Source organism: Taudactylus pleione, unplaced genomic scaffold (assembly GCF_031769625.1).
Source record: "Taudactylus pleione unplaced genomic scaffold, aTauple2 ptg000114l, whole genome shotgun sequence".
Classification (NCBI taxonomy): Eukaryota; Metazoa; Chordata; class Amphibia; order Anura; family Myobatrachidae; genus Taudactylus; species Taudactylus pleione.
In genome coordinates, this window is record NW_028284516.1 from 13,352,508 (window position 1) to 13,371,291 (window position 18,784).

General features: G+C 45.5%; 1 protein-coding gene across 1 annotated transcript in view; it reads right to left on the minus strand.

Moving 5' to 3' along the window:
• Positions 1-360: 360 nt before the first annotated feature.
• CHMP4C (charged multivesicular body protein 4C) overlaps positions 361-18,784 on the minus strand; it is a 34,512-nt gene continuing 16,088 nt past the window's right edge. Inside the window, exons 3-5 of the mRNA XM_088471415.1 lie at positions 8,282-8,396; positions 5,457-5,580; positions 361-936 (exon numbers count right to left, since the gene is read on the minus strand). Coding sequence (XP_088327541.1) covers positions 872-936; positions 5,457-5,580; positions 8,282-8,396 — 304 coding nt within the window. The 3' untranslated portion in view covers positions 361-871. The remainder of the gene's footprint in view (positions 937-5,456; positions 5,581-8,281; positions 8,397-18,784) is intronic.

Here is an 18,784-nt window from a genome sequence, read left to right on the forward strand (position 1 = left end):
TGTGTGAGACGTGATGTGATATTTCAGTCACTTACTTTTCATTATTTACAGTGATGTACATTATTTCTGGAAAAAACTCAATAAAATGTTTTGAAGAAGTAAAAAAATTTAAAAAAAGCCCAAATAATCAACATTGCCACCTGCAGAATGTTGTCATTTCCATGAGGCTTAGGGCTAGGGTTGCCGTTAGGGTTACAGACAGAATAACAAAAAAAAACAGTAAGTTGATATAATGTCGACATTGTGAACGTCTAACAAATATACCAAACCCCCTAATACATCAGAGGACCATAATATATTACATGATAACAATAAACTGTATATGCCTTCAGTCTGCATTTGGAAATACCTAGAAAAATAATTAGCACTCAATATTCCCCTTATTTTAAGCACAACAGTATTTTATTAAAACCGCCAAATAATAAAGAAAAAATACCCTGTAAATCCAGGTTGCAGTGCATAACACATGCACTAGTGTTTGCAGAATTTTAGTAATGTACAACATTTATACCCCCCACATATTTATTTCAAATCTTTTTTTCTAAGAAATATTGATGACATCCAGAAAATATTAAGGAAAGTATAGTACATTGTAGGCCATACCATAAAGCCTTCTGCAGGAGAGATGACTTGGTAAGCATGGGTGAGTATGTACACATTGCATGATACACTGACATCTTTGTAGATGAAAGCTTCTTCGGCTATAAATGTGTTACCTTGAACATCTCCTGCATGCTCTGCCAAATATAATCCAACATAGAGTGCCATAAATTCTTTATTCCTAAGCTAGGAAGAGACGCATTGTGTATGTAAAGTTTATTATACTATGGAAATATCTGTACAAATAATAGAAGATAAAAAATGTTCCTGGTTAAGTAGCCCAACTGGCCAGCATCTGCATGTCATCTTCATCCTCCATCCTTCTCCGGGACGATGCTGCAGATCAACAAAGGAATTTAGTTTGGCAATGGGATAGGCATTATTCTACATCATTGTCATAGCTCATTTATAAGGCACTACAAATACAAGTAAGCAGAGCTTGTGAGTTATACTTGAGCAATTGCAGGACTACGAGTTCCGGGCATATGAGTAAACAATCAGCATCACATGGGTAAATTAAGTAGATAGACAGACAGCCCGGTATGTGACAGCTTATGCTGGCCATACGCGGGACGATTGAGCACACAATTTGAGCAGTTTCTACAGGTTGGACAGACCAATCATTTGAAAATAGTTGTATTTTGAGTCTTCTGCAACCCCAATGCGCGTCCCCGCCGTCGTCTAATTGGATCGCAGATCAGATGGTTTTGCAGAGAGATCTCAACTGATCGTGTAGGAATTGACACACATTATGTGATGTGATTGATCAAATCGTATGGTCTTATGTGAAATAGTTGCATTTTAAATACAAATCGTCCTGTATCTGAAGGGAAGAAATTTCAAGGGAAATCGTACAACTGATCTGACCAACTTTTGAATCTCACTGTGTATGGCCACCTTTACATTCTGAAGGGAGGGGAAAATTAGAGACGGTAGGAGCAAGTGCATGTGGTGGGTGAATGAAGTGGAATGAGGGTCTAGGAGGAGGTTGGATAGGTAAGCTCACAGAGGTGGAATGTGAGGGAAAATTTAAAGCATGCTGCCTACGGTGACCGGAATGTCTGGGGGACGCCGAATCTAAGGTGGGAAAAGTGGTCAGGTCTCCCAGAGCCCACTCAAGGCTGCCGATTCCCCTAGTGAAGTGGGTGTTCTGATGAATTTTGCTATCATGGCCCCACCCTCGCTTTACAAAGCAAGTAATAGCTTTATAATGGGGGTAGGGTCACAATGACACAATCGCACCATCACGTCACCATCTGGCAGGGCAGCAAGAAAGCTGGTAAGTATCGTTTGAAGGGTTTTACGAGGAGAGGGGAGAGGGAGATTCTGCGTGTTGTCACTTCAGGCTTTCTCCACTCTCCCCACTGTTTTGCACTAAGCTGTTATAGCAATCAGGTTCCAATTTTTATTTTTTTTCGGAACTAGGGGGTAGATGTACTAAGCCTTGGAGAGAGAGAAAGTACCAACCAATTAGCTTCTGTAATTTTTCAAACACAACCTGTAAAGTGACAGTAATGGTGCTGCATACACACGGAACAACTTGAACAACCATAGATATCGTTGATAGATTTCCCTCCAACTTTCTGTAGTGCAGGCCAAAAGATTTTGGTTGTACACACTGATAGATATCTATGATAGATATTTCAGTGAAGCTATCTTTTTACAGGCATATTTTTACAAAATCGTCCACGTCGGCCTGTATGCATGACAGACCATAGATATTATTGTTAATGTGGGAACGTGCATCTTTGTTTGTTGTCAGGTAGGTCACTGCAAAAAAGTGAACAATATGAACACTAACGATATGAACGATATTGTTCAAATCGCTCATAAAAGTCATACCGTGTGTACGCAACATTAGACTGCTACTGTGGAGGAACTACAAATCATAAAATACCCAGCCTACTGCTTCACATGCCGGGAAGTTGCTCCACCAAAAGATCTGCCCCCAGCTCAGTCTGTTGCATCCTTGTTGAGATCCAGCTACTGGAAGATCTGCAGCTACCCTTATGCTGGGGCCCACCGCACAGGTTCGTGGCTAGAGCTGCCACCAGAGAGGAGTGATACGGGGAGTTGTGGGTGAGGGGGGTGCCCAAGTCACACTGGCATGAGAAGTTGCTGAGGAGCAGCGACATTGAGTGGGGACAGGCTATAGATAGATGGAAGTGGCATCTGATGGTCTGACATGGAGCTCACCACTAATATATGGTTATGGTAGCTTCTCAGGTGCTGGGAAGAGGTGCCATGTATTGGGTGGCCGTGACAGTACACTCCAGGTACATATTTACAGCCCTAAGTGGGGTGAATATAATGTGGGCCAGCACTGGCGCTTTCCGCCAGTGCTGGCGCCTGGCTGAAAGCGCCTCCATTGTCTCCCATAGTTCTGCCCCTGCTGCCACTCATCGCATGCATGCCGGCATTAATAACACCTGTATGCATGAAGATATGCAAGTAAAATCGTGAAGGAGAGCTCCCCCAATAAGAGCTGTCCTTTGCGATGGAAGGACTGTCTTTGCGCATGCATCATATGACGCATGTGCCATGGGGGAAGGGGGATGGGGTGCTGGGAAGGATCCAATTGGATCTCAGAGCATGCCATTGCCCACCAGGTCCAAGATTCTGAAAGCTTTGCTTTTCAATGCTTGGTTTGTATGAGAAATGTGGCCAAATCCCCCAAAACTGCATTTTTGGGGGTTTGACCACATAATTGATGATAATGCTTCCCATCTTAGATGAGGATGAGTATCTTGGATTGAAATCTGGAAGATAAAGAAAGCCAAGTACGGAATATAGTGGTACAGAAGTTGGGGAGCAGTGAGAGAGGAAGATTAGTTGAGCAGCAGCATTAAGGATGGATGTTTTAGAGGAGAAAGGTGGGTGGATGAGTGAGGAGGAGGTTACAGCTACTAATGCAGGAGATAATAAACAAGAATACCAGCAATGGAATGAGAAAGTGTAGTATTTGGTGGGGTGAGGAGGCAGGACTGACAGAGCTACTGGTGAGTGAAGTGGAGTCAATAATTACTCCAAGGCAGCAGTTGCTAGAAACAGGGGACAGTGTGGTGTTGTCAACCAGGAGGGAGATGTGAGGAGGTAATGAGCTCAGATTCTGACATTTTAAGTTTGAGATGGCTTTGGGTCATTGAGGTGGTGATGGAAGAGAGATGGTTGGACACAAGGGATAAGCAAGAAAAACAGATGTTGGGAGAAGAGTTGGTGTTGCCTATGTAGAGGTGGTATTGGAGGCTGAAGGAGCCTATAGGTTTGCCTTGAAAAGATATATAGAGGGATTTGAGCAGAGTGCAAAAATCAGAACTTTGAGGAACCCCCAATGGATAGAGGAAGAAGAGAAGTCACACAAGGAGCGACCTGAGAGGTAGGCGAGAAACCAGTTAGGGGCAGTGTCACAATGGCCAAGGGAGCGTTGAGTGTCAAGGAGAAGACAGTGATTGACTGTGTCTAAGGGGATGAGGAGTATCCACATTATAGTTTTTTATATTGTTTTGGAGTTTGCAGATGTCTAGTGTTTAGTAAGTCTTCAATGTGTGTAAAAGTACACACCATTGTTCTCTTTCCAAGAAGGCATCGGAGCATAGCAAATTATGGGGTCTATGTACTAAGCCTCAGCGAGAGATAAAGTGCATGGAGATAAAATACCAACCAATCAGCTTCTGTCATTTTTCAAATACAGCCTGTAGAGTGACAGTAGCTGCTTGGTTGGTACTTTACCTCTCTCCAAAGCTTAGTACATAGACCCCTATGTCTGCATCATGTCTCACTCTCCTACACATTTCTGATAAATGATACAAACATGTTAAATGCTTGTGTATTGGGGCAGGGCAGGGGAAGAATTCAGTTAGTCGCTTTTGATAACATGCAACCACAGGAGTGGCTTAAATTTTGTGGATAATTTTAACCTTATCAGGTGGGTGATGTCAGTTGCAGCAGCCCAGCCACAAGCTGTTAATATATACTATAAAGCTAGCTACACACTATACAATTATTGGGCCGATTTGTGAATAGCCCTCATTTATTGTATAGTGTGAATGATTGTTTAAGCTTTTCACAGATAAAACGGTTAGAAAATATACACAAACGCATTTCTTCGATTATATGATCTGTTGGTCAAGAACAAAAACCTCGGCCTCTATTTCCTGGTATAGAGCAGTGTGTGTGCGTTCTCAATAATCTGCCCATGTTCCCTATGTTCTCCTTGTGGGTGGACATATGCAAAATCAGTGTGGAGTGGTGGAAAATCGGTAGCTTCTAATAAAAACAATTGCACAGATATCGGGGCTTTCAAAAATCACCCCGTTCCTTGTCCCGATCCAAAAAAAATCTGCCAGTGTGTAGTTAGCGTAAGGATATTAATGAAGACATGTTTCACCTTATGTCATGTTCCCTGTATTGCAGAGACGTTTCAATGACATGCAGAGCCTGGTTCAGGTGCACGCAGTGGTGATGTCGCATGCAAGTGGCCGATGTTTTCAGCATGGGCATACATCAGAGTATCACTGCGCATGCATCCCCATGGTTACGCAGATCAATATTGCACACAGAAAGATAGATTTTCAGTGGGCTTTCTTGGGAGGTAATGGGGGTAGCTTAGCCAGACGCGGATGTGTCGCCGACAGCGACCTCAGCAAAAGATGCAGTTGCACTGACACAGGAGGCCATGTTCAGACGGTGAAACTGCACTTGCCAGTATCTGTCTGTCTATATCTATCTATCTTTACTAACAATAATGGGCTCTGGCACCTGGACTTGAACGATTTATTTTAGGTGAGTGACTGTATTTTTCTGGTATATCGATATATATTTATTACCAGTCATAGATGGGAAAGAAGAAAGGTTACCTGGTCTGGAGGGCAGTTTGGTGGAAGGCAGTTTGGTGGATGGCACACTTGGCAATCTGTCGCTGCCCATCTCTTTGTGTAGATCCTCTTGTTCCAACTCTTCTAATTCCGCCAGTAACTCATCCTGCAACACAGACCAAACTAACTAGTCTGACACATCACAAGTCACTGACAACAAATATATATATTAGGAGCAAGATGTTCAATCTGAATAATTTATTATACCATCACTGCCTCCTCTCATAGATCAATATAATACAGTTAGATCATGCTTGTTATTGGATTTAATAGAAAAGTTTCTATTCACTTGGCTAATAGCTAAAAACAAAGCCTTATCTAATGTTTGCATAAAAAAAAATTAAGATTTCAAAATTAAAATATAATGATCTTATTTAACAAAAAATGTGGCCTCATTGCACTATATACATATGAATATATGAGGGCTGGTAGCATAAGGGGCAAACACAAGTAAGTGACCTACAGTATGATGCCACAGCACCAGTGTCACTTAGGACCTGATTCAGACTCGCTAGCTAGGATGCATTCACTCGTAGCTGGACGATTTCCGCATTCTGTGCATGTGCACCCATCGCAGTGCGCATGCGCAAACCAGTGCGGGAGATCAGAAAGCATTCACTCGCTGCGCATAGACTGACCAGCAGAGTGAATGACAGGAGAAGCCGTTTGTGGGTGGTGACAGGGGCTGGCCATTAAAAACGGGGGAGTGGTGGTGCGAAAAAAGGTGTGCCTGAGCGTGTTAACGCCGTTTCAGAGACGTGCATAATTAAGAGGCAGAGTCATAGTACACGTCACCTGGTTGTATTTCACACTGAAGTCCTCGCAGTGCTTGCGGTAGGGTATAGTCAACCTCAAGCGCTGCGATCGCATCCGAGGGTACGCGATATACTGATGGTTGCATACACTTCCTGGAGATGACGTGCACAAGTGGGCCTCTTAAGACAGGCTGCTGGGTGTCCGTATACACAAAGTGATCGCATGCCAGGACATAGTGGGCGTGCTAATGCCTTGCCGTGCGATCGCCTGCCTTGCTGTGGGTTGGCCGGATTTGCATACGCTGGGAGCGAGCATACGCATCTAGCGAGCGAGTCTGAATCAGGTCCTTAGTTCCTGACAGCATCGCAAACGTGATGTACTGAGACTAAGAAACAGGAAGGGCATCAGTACTCCACTGCAGATGGCAGGGAAAATACAGGGCCTGATTTAAAGATGGGCGGTATTGCACAGCCACACAGAAGCAGCTGTGCAATACCGTCCTACAAAATGCAAATGCAACTGGAGATGTCTATAGGAAATAGACAGTATGCAGTCAGGAAGCCGACAGTCGAAATGCCGGCTTCCCGTCTTTCATATCCCGGCAATGTACTAATGATAGGCGTTGAAATCCTGACGCCCTACGCTGCGAGACTGACGCCCGGCATACCGAACAAAGGTAAGCTGGGCAGCAGCGGAGAGCCGCAGGGGGGGGGGGAGGGTTAGGCACCCCCTACGGGAGGGTTAGGTGGGGGAAAGGTTAGGGATAGATTAGATACTTACCCTGTCGGGATCTGGTCCTTTCTAGCCTCCGGCGTCAGTAATACATCCGCCGGGCTGACTTCCGGCAGGAGAGCAGCATCCTCAGCTTACCATCACAACTCTTGCGACCGATGGTCGCTCCTTTGGCCAGGTTACGTAAGCCGAAGCTTCCCTCAGCCTGGCAGGTGCCTGGTCACTTGCAAGGAATCTATGTCCACCGCCATGCCCACATTTCCGGGAACGGTGGCCAGCCACCCCTCCACTCCGTTCCCCAAATGAGTGACATGCTGCGGTTAAGGGGGGCCTGTAAGCGAGATCGCAGGACCCTTTCTGCATGTGCGCAGACCCCTAAACATCGAAGACCCACCGGGTTAGAGCACATCTCTGAATCAGGCCCACAGTGCAGGATATACAGATTAAGTGCGCACAATACAGATTGGGGGGTGGGGATATGGGGGGGGGTTTGAGGGCATGTGGGAAACTCCTCACTTACAAAGCCCACACCCATTTCTCTCCCAGTTACATCTATGACCTTATCTCCCTTCACACTCTCGTCTGCCCTCTTCACTCTGCTAATGAATGCCACCTCTCCTGCCAATCCTGCCAACTGATTACTACTTCCAACGACTGCCTCCAAGATTGTGTGTGTGTGTGTGTGTGTGTGTGTGTGTGTGTGTGTGTGTGTGTGTGTGTGTGTGTGTGTGTGTATATGTATATGTACACACATATATATATATATATATATATATATATAAACTTTTGGGTTCCAAGTTGAATTGAGTCCTGGCTTGGATCGCTTTTGGGGTTTTGAGTAGAACAAAGTCCCGGCTCTGATCATTTTTGGGGTTCCGAGTAAAACCGAGTCCCGCCTCGGGTCTGCTGTAAGTTTGGGACTTGGATTTAAACAACAAATCACGTTTTGGATTGCATGTACACAGGTCCAAATTATATGATTTTAGCTGTTTTTATCAATTTTAAAGAAAACCGAAACCGAATCTGAACCAAAACACTTGAGGATGGTTTTTCAACTTTATAAAACAATTGTTTCAAAAGATGTTCCGAAAATTGTTGTTTATTATTAGATTATGTAAACAATTGCTCATTAAACCTGATTCAGTATCATTTTATTAATATATCTGCAAAAGTTATAGTTAAAGAGTTTATAAAGTTTACATAATTTGATAATAAAAAAAAAATGGCGGTACATTTGTAGAAACAATATTCACATGTGGTTAAAGGAAAATTCCACTGACATTAACGACCTTTCCACAAACTGCATTATTACGATTTACCTCATCAAACTCTTCACCAAAACCGACCGGCCGAGAAATGGCATCGGAAATTTCTTGTGCAACGTCCTGCTGCTCGTGGATGTCCTGCATCAGCTCATCAATCTTATCCAGATCCCTGCCGGAAACAATATGTGTTATGTTAGAAACAGATTCACTGGTATTGTAGCACAATTAATTACAAATACCGATATACCAAGATTTCCCACTTGTTTTAGAGATATAGAAAATTATTTTACCAAATTAAAAGAATAAACTCCTTTATAGTGGCTTAGTTATCATTTAGCTTTATAGTTATTTCAAAATTCCTAATTACCATGATACTACACCTGCTATTTTCTGGGAGTTGTAGTTCAGTAACAGAGGGCATGCTGATTTATTAGAGATTTAATATGCAAGGAGGCAAATTAAACACCCGAACCTGGGGGTGACCTCTTTTCTGATAGGAAAGGGTTTATTGTGGTGAACTGAGATTGTAGGTGGGGTTCGAGGGCATTTTCTATAGGGGGAGGAGTTTAGGAGCCATTTTAGTTGTGTGTTTGGTAGGCATTTTAGACAGCTGTCCTGGAGTTGTTCCCACCCTTCCCCCCCCCTGTATTTCACTGTATGTCAGCTTCTAGTGGCGGGAAAGAACGGTGGCAGTCGCCATCTGCCTTAGCAGCCTAGGTGCTCTCCCGTCCAATACATGATTTAGGCTGATTATACCCTAATGGGGTCAGCAGTTTCACCGATCTCAGTGGGTTTCACGTGGTGTCATTGGGCGGGAGCTGGATACCTTAGGCAGTACTATGGGCTGGCGGATAAGCGCCCCCCCATTTGTAAGATTGTCGTGGTGTAGATGGTGATATTGCATTTTGGGGCCGTTCTCTCTGAGCCACCATACTGTGTCTGTCTCTTTGCTTTCTCTTATTAGCTAGTTCATTTACAATTATTATAGTTCAGTTTCAGTAAGGTTACTTATTAGCTTAAAGAATTTGTAATACGATTTTAAATACATAAAAAGAAATTTAAATAAAAAGAAATAAAGCTGGCCTTTCCCCTTACGCAAGTCTCAGTGTCGTTATTTCAGGTTTCATATTGTGGTTTACCCTTTGCTGTGTCCGGGAAGGTAGCCATCAGGTGATGGGGAGTTTATGATATTGTTGCAAAATGTAATCTCATAATATCATAGCAATACTACTTTCCTATAAACCATCCTACATACTGTACACAATACTCCATTTAGAGTCTTTTATGAAATTGTGAACATGGAATTATCCCACTGCCCTCACACAATGATCAATAACCATGGCATCATTTTGTCTGGTAAAACCACGTACACTGTACAGAACCCGGCTTTTATTTTCCAGTTCTAACTATTATTTTTTTCATGCCGAAGATAAATCAATACTTTGTTCTTGCTGCGAGCTCTGTGCCATCCGTATGCTACAGACTGATCAAAAGGAACAGTAAAAAAGTGATATCTTATTGGATGAATCAGAGTACACATATCAATATGTAGCTTACGGTTTGCAGCCTACACAAAGAGAATATATCATAATTGCAGAACCAGAATTACTGTGAATTGGTTTCTTGGGCAGAGCTATTGAATAACGTGCGCGTAAAAGCCATTATTATACATTTATGTGCTTTGGTGTTGTTACGGGTTGTACACCAATTAAAAGTCAGGATAGAAGCTAATCTTGTGACTGTGGGGGAGATGTACTAAGCCTTGAGAGAGATAAAGTACTAGTTAGAAGCTGATTGGGTGGTACTTTATCTCCATGTTATCTCCATGCACTTTATCTCTCTACAAGGCTTAGTACATCTACCCCTGTGTGCAGGGGCGGCCCTAGCCCAAATTTTTTGGTAAGCGAGTAGGTTTTTTGGCGCCCCCCCTATGCAGTGCCCGCGGTAGTGGTCCCCTCTGTGCAGTGCCCCTTGTGCCCCCATTAATAAGCTTATATAGTGCCCCCAGTAGTAGTCCCCCCCATGCAGTGTCCCCAGTAGTGGTCCCCCCTTGTAGTGCCCCTAGTAATAATCCCCCCTCTTGTAGTGCCCCTAGTAGTCCCCCCTTGTAGTAGTCCCCCCATTGTTGTGCCACCAGTGGAGGTTTCCCCCCCATGTAGTGCCCCCAGTAGTAGTCCCCCCCCAGTAGTAATCCCCCCTTCAAGTGCCCCAGTAGTAATCCTCCCTTCTAGTGCCTCCTGTAGTAATCCCCCCTTCAAGTGCCCCAGTAGTAATCCTCCCTTCTAGTGCCCCTGTAGTAATCCCCCCTTCTAGTGCCCCCATTAGTAATCCCCCCTTCAAGTGCCCCAGTAATAATCCCCCCTTCTAGTGCCCCCATTAGTAATCCCCCCTTCAAGTGCCCCAGTAGTAATCCTCCCTTCTAGTGCCCCAAGTAGTAATCCCCCCTTCAAGTGCCCCCAGTAGTAATCCTCCCTTCTAGTGCCCCCAGTAGTAATCCCCCCTTGTAGCCCCCCCCAGTAGACACACGTAATAAAAAAAAAAAAACATCTGAACCCCCCGCTCCTGCTCCCGGCGCCGATATCAGCTACTCCTGACCATTCTCCAGGGCCGCTTTGCATTATGGGAGAGACGTCGTCATGACAATGTCTCTCCCATTACCCACAGCGGGAGCCGGAAGATGGCACCCGCAGTGGGAGCTGCAGCAGCAGATGAGAGTCTGACAGACTCTCATCAGCTGCTGAAACAAACACACAGCTGCCGGCTCCGGCGGCTGTGTGTTTGGCACTGTGTAGCGCTGACCGAACTCCGTCCGGTCAGGGCTACACGCGCAGTGCAGCTGTGTCACAGAGACTCTGAAATCTGCATGGTCGCGGCCGCGGCGCCCTTCATTATGTGGCGCCTTACGCGGCCGCGTACCATGCGTAACCATAGAACCGGCTCTGCCTGTGTGTCTTATGAGCTGCAGTGCTAACACCAATACAGAGATGGTGATATATTACCTAGCTTTGCATGTAGAGCCTGAATCTGAGTCGCATGCACTGTAGATGTTGGACACAGGGAAGCGATCTATTTCTTCTATGCATGCGTCTGTCACGCTGCGAATGGTAGAAGTTGTGACTGAGGCACAAGGGAGACGCACAGTCTCAGAAATGTGTTGAAAATGGAATGGGACTGCATTGCCGGCAGCTGTTTAGCCGCCGGTTCAAATCCCGACAGCGGCTGCCCGTCAGGATGAAAATCCCAATAGAGGCAGGAAAGTATGCTAACATCCCCTGTCCCCCACCCTAACCCTCCCTTAGTAGTGACTAACCATACCCTACCCCCCCCCCCTAGTGCCTAACCCTAACCTCCCCCGGGGGTGCCTAACCCCAACCCCCCGCCTTACTGCTCCCTAACCCTCCCAGGGGGGTGCCTAACCCTAATATCTCCCTGGGGGTGCCTAACCCAAACCCTCCCCCTAGGGTTGCCTAACCCTAACCACCCCTCCCCCCAAAACCTAACACTAACCTCCCTAAACCTAACCCACCCCCCCACATCCCGTTGAAAATGTACTGGCTTAACACACGGACGGAGATGGTCTGTCTTATGGGAGTGTCGCGGCGTGTTACGGAATGCGGTTGCGTACACAGACGCTCAACTGCTCACGTAGGAGGCTACACTTGGACAGGGAAACTGCACCTGTCATAGTGCTGGTGCAAGATCCGAGGTTGCGTCTAAAGATGCACCAATCGGTATTACAGTGTAAGTGGGCGCCCATGACCTTGCGCATTCGGATAAAGGGGAAGGGCTTTGTAGCGGCATTTGCATAACTTTGCAGATAGGCGATCGCCAAATGATACAGCCACAGCTACGTCCGACTGAGAATCGGCCGCCGTAATGCCGGATATGAACTGGAGTTGTGTTAGCTCTTTGTTTTTTTTGTTTGTTTTTATTAGTTGCAGGGAAGACATAACAAATACAACATGACATATACTTCTTACTAGAATTTGTTCTAGAATTTGTAGTACAGTGCAGGATTCCAGAATGTGTTCAGCCGGGATCCGGTCTAAAGATTCATAGTAAAAAGATAGACATTGTCTAGATAGACACCAGATGTTAGACAGTCAACAGGGACAAAAGATCGACACACTAAAGGTGGACATGTGATTTTTTTAATTTTTTTTTAGGGTTAAGCACTTACCCCAACGGTTAAGGTTAGGCACCAGGAGGGAGGGTTAGGCACTTACCAGAGAGTTAGGGTTAGGTGCTAGAAGGGATGGTTAGGGTCAGGCACCTACCCCGATGGTTAGCATTAGGCACCAAGGGTAGGGTTAGGGTGAAGATTAGGGTTAGAAAAAAATGTGTCAACAATGTGTGACGACCATTTTTGTGTTGACCCTTTGACCCTGTTGACCATTTGTACCTGTCGAACTTCTTACATGTCGATCTTTAGTGTGTCAACCTTTTGTCCCTGTCGACCTATTGACTGTCTAACATCTGCTATCTATCTAGACATTGTCTACCTTTTACTGTAGATCTTTCAATCCACACCCAATCAGCCACAGTAAGTGTATAAGAATACAATAAGTTAGTAACAGCAGTAGTGGATAAGATTACACTAGAAAGGGTTGGGTACAGTGAGCCGGATCTGGGGATCCCTGTGTTCAGAATCCCGACTAAGGCCGTATTCAATTAGTTTCGCGTACGCGCTAAAGTTTCGCCTGACGGACTTTTCACCTACATCGCGTATTTTAGCCACGGAATCTTATCATGCACGCCCCCGCTACTCGCCATATTCAATTCCAAAGGACGCAAAAACAGAGAAACACGAAGTCAGAACAGGTGAAAAGTGGTGTCAGAATCGGGAAAATCATCCTGAACCCCCCAGTAAGCTGCAAAAACATTGGGGATCAATGTAGTAGTGCCCGATTAGCCCTGATAAAACTTAAGTTTGTACACTTGCCACTAATTTGCGTTTTTGCACAAGTGGTGAAGAATGGCATAAAGCAGTATTTTTGGATGAAAATAAGCAGTCCTGTCAAATTTGGGGTACTTGAAAATGGGTGCAAACATCTTTTAAAGTCTCTAAAAGTGAACTTTTAAGTAAAGTGAAATTTCACCCCCAAAAATGCACCTGCAATCCCCAAAACACTTGACACCTTCTTAGTGCACCCCCAGAACCTTATTTCGCTAGTTTGCTAACTTGTTCCCCCACTTTGCACTTTTTCTCCCCCAAATTCAAAGTACTTTTTTGGGGTGTTCTTTTTTTTTTTTTTAGGAATTTTTGACGCAGTTGTCCGTTGAGGCTGTCCCAAGGGTTCTGAGTGGTTTCCCCACCTTTGCACCCCAAAAACAAAAATGTTGCACTTCTTCTCTCCTGCTATTCAGGGGCGAATCTTTTTCGCCTATTACATTGCATTGACTTTCCGCGTACGCTAAAAGCGGATGGAATTGAATACGGCGATATTTTTCCGACAGGCAAAAAGTTGCAATCGGCAAGACTTTTTCAGGGATTTCGGCTTTTCACTTCTAATTGAATACGGGCCTAGGTGAGAATGTTTACACCTCCAGGTAAGTATCCTAACACTAACCCTACCTCTAAATCTAACTCTTCCTCCCGCAGCCTAAACCTAACCCTTTTAAATCCATTCATCCACAAAAGCCTTAGGTCAGGCACTGATGTTGGGTGATAACTCCTGGCTCAGTAGGCATTCCAATTCTTATCAACGGTGTTTGATGGGGTTGAATGCATAGCTCTGCGCAGGCAAGTGAACTTCCACGAGTGCGCCAGAGTAACGTCACACCGAGGGGGCGGGGCCGCCAACATAAGGAAGTACAGCACTGACCATTGTGTTTCTAGGATGCTCCGGGTGGCTGTACAAGATGCAGGGTGCCATTCCAGGTCTCCTGCAAGCCAAATGAAGGTGCTGTGGGGCAGCTATGGCGGAGCCCCCAGGGCCCTGCACCGGGCCTTTCCCAAACTGTTGCCACTAGGTTGGAAGCATACAATTCTCCAGAATGTCATTGTAAGCTATATCATTAAGATTTCTCCATCAGTACTCTGAGGCAGCTTTTAAAATGGGTTAATTCTTCTACGTTAGGTAAAAACAGGTATGTAAAACACGCCCCTAGATGATATATAACAGGGCCGCAACTAGGGGGAGCTAGAGGGGCACTGGGCTTGAGGGAGGCGCCGAGGAGACGGGGGCCCTGGTGGCTGCAAGTGGTGATTTGGAGCCGCACTGGCACTGCAGCTAGCCATCCACAGCAGCCCTTGAGGTACAGCGCTGCCGTGATTCTAATATGGGGCTGTTTGCGAGCCAAGTGGAGCTCGTGGACCAGGAGCTCCAATTGGCTCGCGACTGGCGCCACAGTAGAATGACAGTGGCGCTATGTCTCTAGTCTCAAGGGCTGCTGTGGGTATGTTGCTGGCTACCAGTGCGATTCCAAATCTATACCTACTGATGCAGGCACAAAGGGGGGCAAGGTAAGAGGTATATAATGTGGCTCCTCCTCTTCCCCTGTGTCTTTTCCTGTCTCTAAGCTAGGCATATCATGTAACAGTTTTGTTTTTCTGTAGCGCAGAGGATTAACGCTCTAATCAGTCCCAGCAATACACCATTCTAATGCTGCAAGCCACAGATGGGCTGGCTGACCGGGTATTCCAGTCTGCTACCTCCGGGAGCAAAGCTAGCTGTTAATATTTTCATATAGACAAACTAAAGACCAGTGCTCTGTGCATGCATCGCGTCACACAGGAAGTACCAGTTTGGCGAACACAGGGAGTAACGGGCAGGCTAGAAAACTGTGTTGCTCTGTGCATACACACACAGTGCCAAGCAGACTGAGCACTCTGCAATACTTTTGTTATTTGTTACAAGCAGGGCCATAACTAGGATTGTGCAAGCAGTGCTGCTGTGCAGAGGGCAGTGCTCTGTGGGCAGTACCATCACTGGCCCATGGCACCTGTATGTGGCTTGCAGGGTGTCTGAAACATCACCCTCAGCAACTAGCGCTACTGCAGAACCACCCAGGGCGTCCAAGTGACACTATAGACATCCTGCAGCCTGTGGAGCTGCCAGGAGCGTCCTTAGGAACTCTGAACAATGCTCTACTTACCTCAGCCAGCAGCGATGTCATGTGTTTAGGTGGCGGGGCAGCTCGGAGAGGCATAAAGCCCTGTTATGGCGCTGGTTGCAAGCATAGCAGAAACATCATCCAGAAGCTGGGTGGAACCTGAGCCGGATTATTATCTAGATAGTGATTAATGGTTTTCTTCAGTACCCTTGCAGACAGGGGCATTTTAAACCATGAGTAACTGTATAACGACATATGGGTGCAGGGTGTGCGGTGTGGGCCCCCCTGGCACTATGGGGCCTATTTGCTCTGCACACCCTGCACCCATTATAGATACACCCCTGCTTGCAGAACCTTTGAGTAAAGAGGAAAACATGTCACAAATAAATTAGATCTGTGCAGCCTTAGATGAAAGTTTTTCTGCACAAAATGTATGCATTGTAGAGGATGTAATGCATTTGTTTTGCAGGAAGAATGCTGGAGACTCAGCTGCTGTCCAATCTGTAAGCAATTTTCTCTGCTGCAGGAGGAGATAGCAAAACTGCATGCTGAGATATGTAGGATGTCTGTGTCATTGAGGCCACCACTGCCTCAGAGAGCACCCAGAAGACATACTGCCTGGACTATTGTGGGCTCCGAAAGGCAGAGATTTCCAGAGGAACACAGGGCCTGATTCAGAGCCGCTCGTAAGCGGCCGCTCGTTCGCTCCGAGCGATGTTCGCACAACTGCGCATGCGTATGGGTGGTAATACGCATGCGCGAACCAGTCATTGCGGTCGGAAATTGTGTGCTCGCAAAATAGCGAATGCCTGCTAATTTGAGTGACAGAACTTGAATGAGGCGTTTGTGGGTGGTAACAGGGGAAGGTGCTTGAAAACGGGGAGTGGAGATCCGAACGCAGGCGTGCCAAACGGTCAAAACGGGCGTTTTAAGGGTGTGCATAATTAACAAAGCAGCGTCATCGACCACGTCACTTGGTTGTCTCTTAGCCTGAACTGTTCGCATGATTGTGGTAGGAAAATCCTACCACAAGCACTGCGAGCAGTTCAGACGCCTTTCGATGTACTCGATTAATCAAATAAATAGCGGAGATGACTTTGAATGCGAGCGGCCAGGGGGCGTCTTTACAGAATAGCGAGTGCATATTTCGTTCGCTCGCTCAGACATAGAGGCGTCAACAGACCGCAAAGAGCGAGCGCTCAATTTAAATAGCCGGCCCCTTTTTCTGAACAACCATTCGCAAATAGCGTCCGGCTCTGAATCAGGCCCACAGACACCTCCCACAAACTGTGACACTGCAAAATGCATATGCTGCTCTTGCAGGGCTGGAAGGTACAGCTAATATAGGCAATACAGAACAGGAAGATATGGGGTCTTCCACTGACTATAGGAAAAGGAACAGGAAAATTACATCTTCAAAAAGGTGTACTCTTCTCCCGGGAGATTCCATTATTAGAGGAGTACATCTGGGAAACACTGCTGAGGTAGAGAGACAAGTAGGTGTTTACCTGGAGCCACAGCTCCAAGGGATAAAGAGCACATGCTGAGAATTGTGAAGGCAGCAAGAAAAGAAGGAGAGGTGGATGTCATTGTCCACCTAGGGACAAATGACCTGGCCAATGCTGAAGTCATGGCAGTAAAAGATGAATTCAGGAAGTTAGGGACTGCTCTAAAGCAGGTGGCAACCATTGTAACTTTTTCAGAAATATTGTCAGTACACAGATGGGGAGATAGAAATCATTGCATCAGAAACTTAAATGCTTGGTTACAGAAGTGTGAGGAGAATGAGGAGGGACTTGGATTGACAGTCCATAGCCACACCATCTGGCAAGATAGAAGCTTATACAAATATGATGGCCTGCACCCATCTTCAAAAGGAACTAGAATACTGAGTAAACAGTTTGAAAGTTTCACCAAGAACTATTTAAACTAGAAGAGGGGGACAGTGAACCAAACAAGAAAAAATAAATCTGCTCCCCCAACCAAGATATATTATTTCTGCTGACAAATGGACCAGGAAGCATATCCACAGCAACAGAAGATAATTCAGAACAAAACCAAATAAACCTAGGCAGAGAGATGAACATACCTAGGAACAGGAGAAATAAGCAAACAAATAAAACTCTTAAGAGCAAATGCTAGGAGCTTAGGAAATAAAGTCCCCGAACTAATTGCAATAATGACAAGGGATGATCTGGATATTGTGGCAATTACAGAGTCATGGTGCAATGAAAATCATGACTGTGACATAGCTATACCGGGATATACTTTATTTAGGAAGGTCAGAATGGGAAGAATAGGCGGAGGAGTAGCAATGTATGTCAAGGAAAGCATAAATACTACGTTAATACAAAAAAATGAGTCCCTTTGGGTGACTATAGAAACAGGGGAGAAAGTGATTCTTCGTATTGGGGTGATCTATAGACCACCAGGTCAGGAAGAGGAACTGGACAATAAACTACTGCAGGACATCACTAAAATGGCATTAAAAGGAGAGGTTATAATCATGGGAGATTTTAGTCTACCCGATATAGCCTGGGAGGTGTCTGTGGCAAGTTCCACTAGAAGTAGGGACATCCTGAATTCATTGCAGGGAGCCTCCCTCCAGCAATTGGTGAGGGAGCCCACTCGGAAAGATGCAATATTAGAATTAATACTTACAAATGGAGACATCTGACGTAGAAGTGGGTGAAAACCTGGGAACCAGAGATCATCAAGCAGTATGGTTCAGAATAAAGACAGATACTCACTCACCCCATACAAAATCAAAGGTGTTAGATTTCAGGAAGGCTGATATTGCAGGGATGGGAAGATGTGTAAGTGAATCTTTGGCAGAGTGAAGGAACTTGAAAGGAGTGCAGAAGAGGTGGGAACATTTAAAAAGTGCAATATTAAAGGCAACAGACCTTTGTATCAAAAGGGTTAGGAAAACCACAAGGAAAAGGAAGCCAGTGTGGTTTGGGAAAGAGGTAGCAAGTATTGTGAAAGCAAAAAAGATGGCCTTTAGGAAATACAAGGAGACACAAAATAATGAAGACAAAGAGGAGTATCTTGTAAAACAGAAGGAGGCTAAGAAAGTAATCAGATGTGCAAAGGCAAAAGCTGAGGAGAAAGTGGTACAGTCAGTGGGTAAAGGGGGAAAAACTTTTTTTAAGTGTAGAACATACATCCCTACCCTCCCGGTTTTCACGGGTAACACCCCGCACCCCGGAAGGATAGACATTTCTCCCGCATTATGCCCACTTCCTAGGAGAATTTCTGCTGCGATCGCGGGTGTCCATGGAGGGGGCGGGGCTTAACAACGTGATACGTGTCATTTGGTTCCACCCCCTATTTAAATTTAAGCCAATCGCGGGCAGTTTACTGTGGGGGGCGGGGCTTAATGATGCGAATCGCCAGGCACCGCCCCAATCACCACCCACCTGCCTCTCCTCCCAGGGCTTCTGCCGGGGAAGAGACAACAAAGGTAGGCAACTATGGTGTAGAAGCGAAAAGAGTAAA